This window comes from Anoplopoma fimbria, chromosome 10, assembly GCF_027596085.1.
Source record: "Anoplopoma fimbria isolate UVic2021 breed Golden Eagle Sablefish chromosome 10, Afim_UVic_2022, whole genome shotgun sequence".
NCBI lineage: Eukaryota > Metazoa > Chordata > Actinopteri > Perciformes > Anoplopomatidae > Anoplopoma > Anoplopoma fimbria.
This window is the reverse complement of record NC_072458.1, coordinates 17,539,917-17,549,756: the sequence shown is the minus strand read 5'-3', so window position 1 is coordinate 17,549,756 and position 9,840 is coordinate 17,539,917. Positions and strand designations below refer to the sequence as shown.

Here is a 9,840-nt window from a genome sequence, read left to right as displayed (position 1 = left end):
ACTTTCTTTTGTTGTTTTTTTTGCTGCTGGAGCCCTCTTTGTCCGCACAATGTTCTTATTGGAATAAATGTATATTTCTATACTTACAGGCTAAGAACTCTGGCATTTTATAACTTGACACATTAGAGTACATCTACAAACCGCCTCTAAACCTCCATACATTCAGGGTCACAGTTCTTTGATCTTTTCACATGGACCACTTCCTCCAGCCGTGTTAAGGAGGCATAGAGGAGATTGGCAGCAAGATGTCAGAAGAGCTTTGAGAAGAAGGGTTGGATGGGATTAAGTGCTGTTCCATCAATGCTCCACTTGAGCTCATACATTTCAAGGTCATGTGATTTACAGAAACCAAGCTGAATGGGATTTAGCATTTATTTCATCCGCATGTAAATTGAAGGACCGAGGGTTTGACTCATCGATTTTGCTTGTGCCTTAAATTAAAGAAAGTTCTTGGAGAAGATATTTCAATCGTTGAGTCTAATAATGGTAGAAAGAAGTCACCCTTGACTGTGCTCTTGATTTAATAGGCTGCTCTGAGTAGGCCTTTGAGCTACCATATGAGACCCAGCAGGCTCTCATGTTTGGTATGCTTACAGCCAGAAGGGTCTATTCTAAGAGTGGATATCAACCTCCCCGCCTAGCTTTAGGAAGTAGCTCAATGATACAGTTTCCTGTTTATATTTAGAGGAGATAAGTTTCTCTTGGGCAAGCGCTCAAACTTAAAGTTGTACAGATTTGTGGAGCTCTTACAGACCATAGCAGTTACAAGATGACTGTGTAATCTATGTGTTTTGTGAGGCACATTTTTATCACATTTTACAGAGGGAATTACTTGTTCTTTATTACTCAAGATAATAATAATTTCCGGCTCACTGTTTTGTATCAACAACTTTCTCAAAATGTTTGTTCAATGCTGAATGTTTACTCAGCTCTCTGTCTTGCACAAATGCGTGTTTCCAGTGAGAAAACCCCAAAGTGAAGACAGAGTCAACTATCCCAAACTTTCAGCTTGGATGTAAAATATTGCAAATCCTCTTTGACCATTCATTCAGTCATTCATTGCAGTTATAAAGGCTGACAAAGGTACATTTCTGTCCCCAAAAACAAACAGGTTTGAAACTTCTCCTGAGCAGACTTGAGAACTCCCAGATCGAAGCATCAAACTGTTTTTGCTAGGGACGGCTGTTGCATGTTGTTTGCACAACCCCTACTAAAATTCTCTTTTCTCCTTTTCCGTGTTCATTTGTGAGAAGTGTTTGTTGTTGTGCTTTTTTTCTTCCTTCATATCATATCATAGTATGCTGCATGACCTCAAAGTGCACTGAACTTGCAAGTGTTGATACAGTAAGTGGTGTGTTTCCCTCCCAGCAGGAAACAGGTGTTTGAGATATCATAGTAGCACATAAGAAACACATTCAGATGAAAAGCACACTCATATAAAATTTGAAATGTGTTTTGATTTGTTTTGAAATGTGTCATTTGAATTCACCGTGAGTTTCTTTTCCATTATTTATAGTACATTTATTATTTACATTACTTCTTTTTTCTTTTTCTTTCTCTATTTTCTCATTATTCTTTCATACATATTTCTGTAGATATTTCTTCTTTCTTCATTTAATTGTGCTTCAAAACACACTCCTAAATAGTATCTCACACATGTGGTTAAAGGTTCAATGAGAGAGCACAGATTCTCACGGGTGTGAGTGTGTTTGAAGTCTGTGTCTACAGTATTCACTGGTGTGTGACTTTGTGACCCTGAAGAGCATCTACGTGGACTTGATCTTGGTCTTGTTTTTTATCATGTAGGCAATAATGGTTTCTTTTAGACCTTTGTAGCTATATCTTGTGGACATAATTGAAACGTTTTGATGGGGGTTCACAGTATTTTGGCTGGGGTTACTTAGTCCTATTTACCTTATTTACCTCCACCAAGGAGGTTATTGGTTTGGTTAGTTTGTTGGCAGGATTATGAAAAACTACTGACCTAATTTCCATGAAACTTGGTGGAAGGGTGTAGCATGATCCTGGGAAAACCCCATTACATTTTGGAGCGGATCCTAAACACAGGGCAGATAATATTAATAATTTCTCATTTTGTTAACACACTAGATAGGGCATGGCCTTGCCACCGTGTTCTGATTTAAGTTTGCTCTCCTGCATGTCCACAAGTCACATGCTCAGATAGTTTCCAAAGATCCATTAAAAACAGCTCAGGGACAAAACACTGTCTTGACTCACGTCATGTAGAGCAGCACAAGTATTTCAGGTCTTCTTGATATGACTTTAGTGCACAGCTAATTGGAATTTTAATGAGACTATTTTCATTTCATTCTCCTTAAATCCCCACAGAAATGGTCTTCTCTGGTAAAACATAACTTATAGCTAGATATGTGCAGACTCGAGTTGAAAAGATGGCACTAGAAAGTCTTAGACTTTAAATGACTGATTTAATCACATTATAGTTAAAATGAGAATACAGCCACTGGTATTTGTTACTAATCAGCTAGTCATTGCTTTACCCTTGTCACTTTGCAACGTTTTTGGCTTTTTAAATTAACATTTTCAAATTATATAACACACAATGAACTTAAAAAAACATCTAGGTGGCTCAAGCTTTGTGCTGACTCACTTCTGTTTAGGATATGTAGTTTATACTTTTCTCTTGTGTTTGCTCATCACTTCTTGTGGGTGGGGAAGTGGCCTAAACCAACAAGAGAATAAAACTCACGTAGGACAAATAGACAGCATCTCAAAGCTGCTGCAGTTCAGACTGCTAACACAAGTAACAGCTTGTTATATAGCAACATTAAAATATTATATTGTGCTCAACAATGGAATCACTGACATACACAAAAATAATTTCTTTAAATAAATATTTTATTTGAAAATAAATACATTTTCTTAAAATAGAATCAATAACTTTACAAAAGCTTTTGGGGAAGTGGGAAGGGTATAGGGGGAGGGAGGGGGAGGAGGAGAAGGAGGAGGAGGGGGTTTACCCAAATGAATGATGTGTACTTTTGAACAATGAGTACAATCTCACACGTTTATCTACCATCTTAAGACAAGTTCCCACAATGTGTTGTACTGTACATTCTCAGCTGCTTTATGGGAAAGGGGTGGCATCCCTCACGCTTCCTTTAACATGCAGTGTACTTGGTCTTAAAGCTTCAGGCCCTGCACCCAAAAAACCCGTTGGTATTCTCGTAATGTATCTACACACTCGTTTGTAAAAATGTAGGATATAATCTCTTGTCAACACATCAAAAAAATCAGCCACTGATTCACATTTACATCTGACAATGTTTTTGTTTTTTTGAAAGTACCTTAAATGTGTCTAGATCAACTTCACCTCTAGTCTACAGTACAAAGATACAATACACAAGAAGGCTGCGCCAATTGATATAGCGGTAATCAGAGGCCACTGTGCCGCTAAGGCCAGACGTATTTTCCATTTCAACTGTGAGCTTGCGAGTTCGGTCGGGTCACAGTTTGCCAGGCAGAAAGTGAAACAGAGCGTGAACTCGCTGGCACTTCTCTGCCTTTACAACAGCGTTTCAATGCCCATTGTTTGACTCAAGAGCTTGGGAGATGGCAGATCTCCAGAGAGACAGGGACAGCAGCACAGTTGTAGTGGAACAGATTAACACAGTGCACTAGTGCAGGCCTGACCCCTCTGACAGCTCCACAAATAGCATTGCGAGTGCAGGAAGTTCTCTCTCAACCAGCCTGCAGCGGCAGAGCAGCAACCTTGACAAAAACCTAATTACCAACTGCGCAAAAAAAAAAAAAAAAAAAAAAAAAAAGAGAGAGCGCCACAGAACATGTCCGTTTTATAATTATTGAGTCATTGGAGAATGTGCAAGCCGACCTCAATTAAGACAAGCGTGTGAGAACATGTAATTTATATCTAATCAGTAGAAATGCAGCAGAGTAAGCTAATCTATGGCAAAAAAAACAACAACTTTGCACGCTTTGTGCTCCCCACTAGCTCTTTCTGCCGAATGAAATCAATGCCACAGGTAGCAGATTTAAATAATGATTAAACTAAGTGCTGCCGGGGAGTTGCTGTGTCCACACATTGTGTCCACGCATCAGAATCACGCTCCCCCTCTTTTCCCCGCGCAGCCTCCAATCAACCTTCAGCAAACAGGGCCATGTGTTTAGAGAGGAGAACACCATTCAATGGGTTTTAAATGCCTCACTGCACTGACCACACACAGACATACACAAACAACACACAGATGCAAGTTCTGCAATCACGCTCTATTTTTTCTTTTTTCTTTTTTAAACCGATGCTGTTTCAGAAAAGGAAAAAAAAAAAAATCCTGACTCAGATCTGTGACCAACACCTTCACCCTCTGATGGCTGCTTTTTTTTGTTTGGCTTTTCTTGGATCTTGCAACAGGCCACAGTAATGGTGTTTCTCATATGCTAACATGTTTCTTCCTCCCCCAACAGTTCATGTAATTCTACTCAGCAGTAACCCAAACTTTGCTTGCAATGAGCATGTAAATGTCTAGGAGCAGACAGGCCGTTTCCTAAAGATAAATGCTTTGTTACAGCAGACACTCTAAGCAATGCGCTACTTTGCCGACGATTCAATCACAGCTAATTAGCCGGCGAACAGATGTGATACATTTAATGATTGCAGATTAAATCGGAGTCAGGTAAATGACACTGAAAGCTAAATAATCAATGTAGCACATTTCACCCAACTAATCCGAGATAAACCGCGTCACGTTACCCACGGATGCTGCACAACCTTACTCTCCTTCTCTTCTAAGAAATGTGTACTTCTTTTTTGTAGGAACTCAGTTTTGAAGAGCCAGCCTTCAATATGTACGTCAGAAAAAAAAGAATTCTGTTCTTAATCCCTTCACCGTTATATAAACAAATTCAGAGGACTAGCTTTTATAAATTTGTAAAACGTCTGCTACTATTTGAAGGTGGCATCAGAGATAAAACACATTAAGTGATGCCACAGAAATCTAACAGACCCAGATGGTGAGTCTTTTCAGGCCTTTCCCCCGTTGTGTTTGTTAACTTTACAATGATCCCAAAGCCTTGGCAATGCAGGCACGTGTGCTGAGGGCCAGATGGGTACAGACAGAGTCCGCTGCATCAGGATGCCTCAATTTTGGCCAAAGACGACAGATCTTTCTGGCACCGGCTCAAAGAAAAGAAACCTGGTGTGTCTGCTGCGTTTTCTCTCTTTACAATTCTTCATCAACTCGCAGGCGGGTCTGTGTGAAGGCGCACTAGTCACTGTCAAATAACACAGAACACAGAAACACCCAAACAGAACAGAGAGATTGTCTCCTCTTGCTGTGCTACTGTGACCGCTCAGTCATTCTTTGGGGGTGTCCAGTCCAAACAAAACCCGACCAGCTTCCGGATGTTTTTGCTCAACAGCTCACGGTGCTAGGCTGCTGTTTGCACACAAAGTCTGATATGAAGTCAAACTCGTTCTGTCCCAAGAAGAGCTCGGGCAGCTCCTGAACGCGATCCAACCCAAACTCCAGCACCAGCGAAGTCAGAACTTCCTCGTCGATCAGATCCATGTCCATGCCGTTTAGTCCCAAAGGGCCCCCGATGTGCTGCATGCCTGATAGCTGGGCCGGACCCACCCGGTACTGAGCACCGTTGGGCATGTGGTGACCGTTGGCTGAGACCAGCGGGTGTCCGTGATATTGAGTGTTGAGTTTCTGCAGGTGCATGCTGGCCATAAGCTGCTGGGAGGTGAGGTTACCAGGGATGTACTGCTGCTGGTGTCCACCGGGCTGCTGCTGCTGCTGCGGCTGCTGCTGGGGGTGCATGTGATGATGCTGCTGCTGCTGCTGTTGCTGCTGCTGCTGCTGCTGCTGCAGTTGTTGTTGTTGTTGTTGACTCTGGCCATTGTACATCATGTTCCCAGACATCATCTGGTGGTGGTGGTTGGCCATGGGAGCTCCGTTCAACGGGCCGGCCATCCCTCCGGGTCCCACCATGGCCTGCCGCTGTCTCATGGCGGCCTCCATGTTGCTCTGAGGGTTCCTGCTGTAGTGCATCACCTGGCCGTTGGGCAGAGTGCGCAGGCCGGGCTGGCCGTTGTGCTGAGGAGGTCCATTCATGCCCATCCTGAAGCCGTGGGTCATGGGCATCATCATGTGTTCAGCCATGGCTTCTATTGCCCTGAAAAAACAGATATTTGAACACATTAAAATTTGATTATTTAAATACAACCCATACATTACAACGTAAATATCCAGATATGAAAAGGGGCAATCCACCCACTTCACTTATGGAGTTCTGTTTACTCATCAGGAGGAGTGGTTCTCAGCCTTTACACGTCTTTTGTGGCTCTAGAAAGCGCTGTCTAAAATTTGAAAGAATAACCTTGGAGTGGGATTGGGCAAGCTTTGGGTTACTTCACTATCAAAATAGTTTTATTTCCCTTTTTGCCTCCAAAAGAGAGCCTAAAACATGACTTGAACATATGTGTTAGGACTTTGTGTATGAGACAGTCGAGCAAAATAATAAAGCCCTTTCAGCATCTGCGAGGCTTTCTTTGTTATACATATTAAACATACAAATAGCTTGAAAGAAGTGGAGAATAACGTTAATAAAACTAATCCATCTGCTCCAGTTGTTTGTGTTTCTTTTACCCAACAGGTCGAGACAAACTGAACTGAGCAGAATCTGCACACTGTTCCATTGACTCCCATGGAGGCCTTTCTCCAGTCCGTCCCTCTCATAGCAGCAACCGTTAAGATTCAGCTAGCTATCTACAGGACAGTTGTTACTCCAGACAGCTAATGTCACAAGCTATCATCTAATCAAAGTAACCTTTTTGTGCTTGTTCTAATACTTTGATAGACACTGTAAACATCTGTGCTAAAACAAAAACAAAAGATTTATCAAAGTCATTCGACACATCGCCCAGCCCTACCCTGATGATGCCATCAAGGTTGTCTCCGGTAGGGCTTGAGACTCTTTTGTATACTTGGGAGTCTTCACTACAAACTAGAGGTGTGGTGTTGAAATTCGTGAACATTTAGGAGGAAGGGAGGGTGTAACAAAACAAACGCTATCCAGTTGCATAATAGGAAATGGAGGTGTGTTTTACGATTTTTACCCATTGTAGAGACTAACATTCTGGATTTCTCAGTCTTGGCTTCCAGTTAAACTCCTGTGAGTCCACCAATTTTTATAGAAGTGCAACACCAAAATCGCTGCCCTTTTTGAAACCAATAAAATAGACCTCGGTTATTATGAGAGCAAGCCTTGTCTTTCTGTTGAAACTCCTTCCCCTCCTCCCCAGTTTCTCTCTGTATTTGAACCACTTCCAGTCGAAGCGAAAGAGTCCCTGTTAAAAAAAAAAAAAAAAAAAAAAAAAAACCCATCTCAAACCTCCAAAATTACACCATCAGTGAGTTACCACTGGGTATCACACCGATGAGGGAGGGCAGCAATACCCTTGCAGCCAAAAGGACGCAGAGGAATGCTTCTCCAGACCACACACACACACACACACACACACACACCTCTTCTCCCCCTCATCTCATCTCAACGCACAGCACACTGCCTCTGTCTTCCCACAGTCATTACAAAAGATCTTCAATTAAGATTACCTACAGATGACAGACAGATCCTGCTCACGCTGAAGCTCTAATGTGCTGCCAACGTGATTGGCTTGTTAAAAATTGATGGCACATTATTGTATCCACTAAATGGGATGATCATGAATAAGAAAAAAACAAAAAAAAACATCCAGAGCGAGCAATAGAGCATGAATGTCTGCTTCTGTCTGTGAAAACAAAGACATTTCAGGCTTATAAATCCACCCCCCCCCAAAATAAAAATGAACTCTGGTGGTGCCCCTGGCTGCTTGTAGCCATTCAAGCCTTTTAGTGCTGATAAAACCAAACAACACCCCCTCCCACCCCCCACCACCCCCCAATAGCATTAAATCCTCCTTTAAAATGCTGCTCTTGTGTTACCTAATTACACCCTATCTGACGGGCTTCTTTGCAGATATCATTCAGCTAAATGCCACTTTGTAAAAAAAAAAAATATATAAAATAAAAAAGAGATAGTCTGAGGGAGGATAATAATAATTGCTGCCATTATTACACAAGCATGAAACCTCTTCTTTCTTTTTCATTTTTCTTTTCTTTTTTTTTTTTGTTAATCCTCTTTGCATGTGGGCTATTTGACATCCGCAGCCATACAACACCTCCACTAACATAATAGGTACAATAACGCTGCAAGTACGCAAAGTGGCAAGGTGCGATGGAGCAAGCGGATCCGATCAGCGCGTTTTTATCTCTCTCTCCATTACGCATAAAGATATATGAAATAAATGAAATAAATAAATACAAAAAAAAAGGTTGAAAGTGCCTCCTCTCTACCTGTTAATGGAGCAAAAACAGAACACGACACCTACCTAGGATGTGTTAATGTCGAACAAAATCCGTACAGAGAAGTTGGATCGGTGCCGGTGGTTGTTTCTCCAGCTGATGCTCCGGCTACATGCAGCCCTGCGGCGGATAGAAACTCTGCGACGTCTCGGCAGTCAGAGGAGTTTGTTTTCTGGGTCAACTCAGGGATTATATACATCTATAAAGCACTGAGAGAGAGAGGGAGGGAGAGGGAGAGAGATAGCGAGAGGAGGAGCTACAGTCCTCTCCGTCTCCTTTGTTGCCATTGGTCCTCCCCCTTAATCACTGAGCAAAGAAACATTCACTAACTACCTCCACTGATCCACCGGAGCAGCAGAGCTCTGTGCGTCCTGGAGAGATTTCACTGCCGCCTGCCTTCATCACCCTTATACTATAATCCCTAATGATCCACACTCTCTTCACTGGAAGCTTATTGTTTAAAGTGGAGCTGCACGGGATCCTTGAAGGCTGCAGGCACATAACTATCACATCTACTACTGGGAAATCATATTTAAACAAGCTGCATTACACTGAAATGTACCTGTGGTGGGGCTGTATTGATGTTTATCATTGGCCTGTTAGGGCACATGGATGAAAACAACAGTAATATTGAAATGATCAAATAATCATGTTGTCATTTATTCAATAATAATATATTACATTACATTACAGTCATTTAGCAGACGCTTTTATCCAAAGCGACTTACAATCAGTAGTATATTACATATCATTCACCCATTCACACACTGATGACAGGCTACCATGCAAGGTGCCACCATCAGACTCTAACTAACATTCATGCAACATCCAGTCCACACCGATGGCAAGCCTTCAGGAGCAACTTGGGGTTAAGTGTCTTGCCCAAGGACACATCGACTGCCGAAGCCGGGTATCAAACCACCGACCCTCTGATTGGAGAACTACCTTGCTCTCCACTACGCCACAGCCGCCCCAATATATATGACAAAAGGCCTTTAATATATATATAAAAAAAATACCCTGACTGTGTTGCAAGCCCGCCTTTGTCTCCAAATGAATGTAAAAACATAGGCTACCAACCACTCATTTGTATCAGCAAATTTGACAAGGGAGTGACTTTATCCAGGTAGAACATGCACAAAACAAAGTTGGTCAAAGGTCAAATTTCCAGATTATGTTTCGATATGAATAACGTTTTAATAAACACATCTGCAAAGTCACACAATCTTAACATATGTATCTGTATTCGTCAACATATTGCATATTCTTTACAATAACTGCCTTTGGCAACTAAACATTTTTACACCTCAAAGCACTTGGTTGGATAATTTATGGTGGATTTTCCTTAAATAATATAGTATAGACTCATACAAAAGTTATCCCAGAAGGTGAAGGTGAAGCAAGCTTCAGTTTATTAAGCATCCAGCTCCATCTCAAG

The 9,840-nt window shown here is 41.8% G+C and overlaps 1 protein-coding gene across 1 annotated transcript; it reads right to left on the bottom strand.

The window, feature by feature from the left end:
* Nucleotides 1-2,831: 2,831 nt before the first annotated feature.
* cited4a (Cbp/p300-interacting transactivator, with Glu/Asp-rich carboxy-terminal domain, 4a) lies at nt 2,832-8,604 on the bottom strand. The gene is made up of 2 exons (XM_054605874.1): nt 8,429-8,604; nt 2,832-6,174 (listed from the first exon to the last, which is right to left on the bottom strand). Exons 1-2 carry the CDS (start codon nt 8,599-8,601, stop codon nt 5,409-5,411), a joined length of 939 nt encoding a protein of 312 aa, XP_054461849.1. The 5' UTR covers nt 8,602-8,604; the 3' UTR covers nt 2,832-5,408.
* Nucleotides 8,605-9,840: the final 1,236 nt, after the last annotated feature.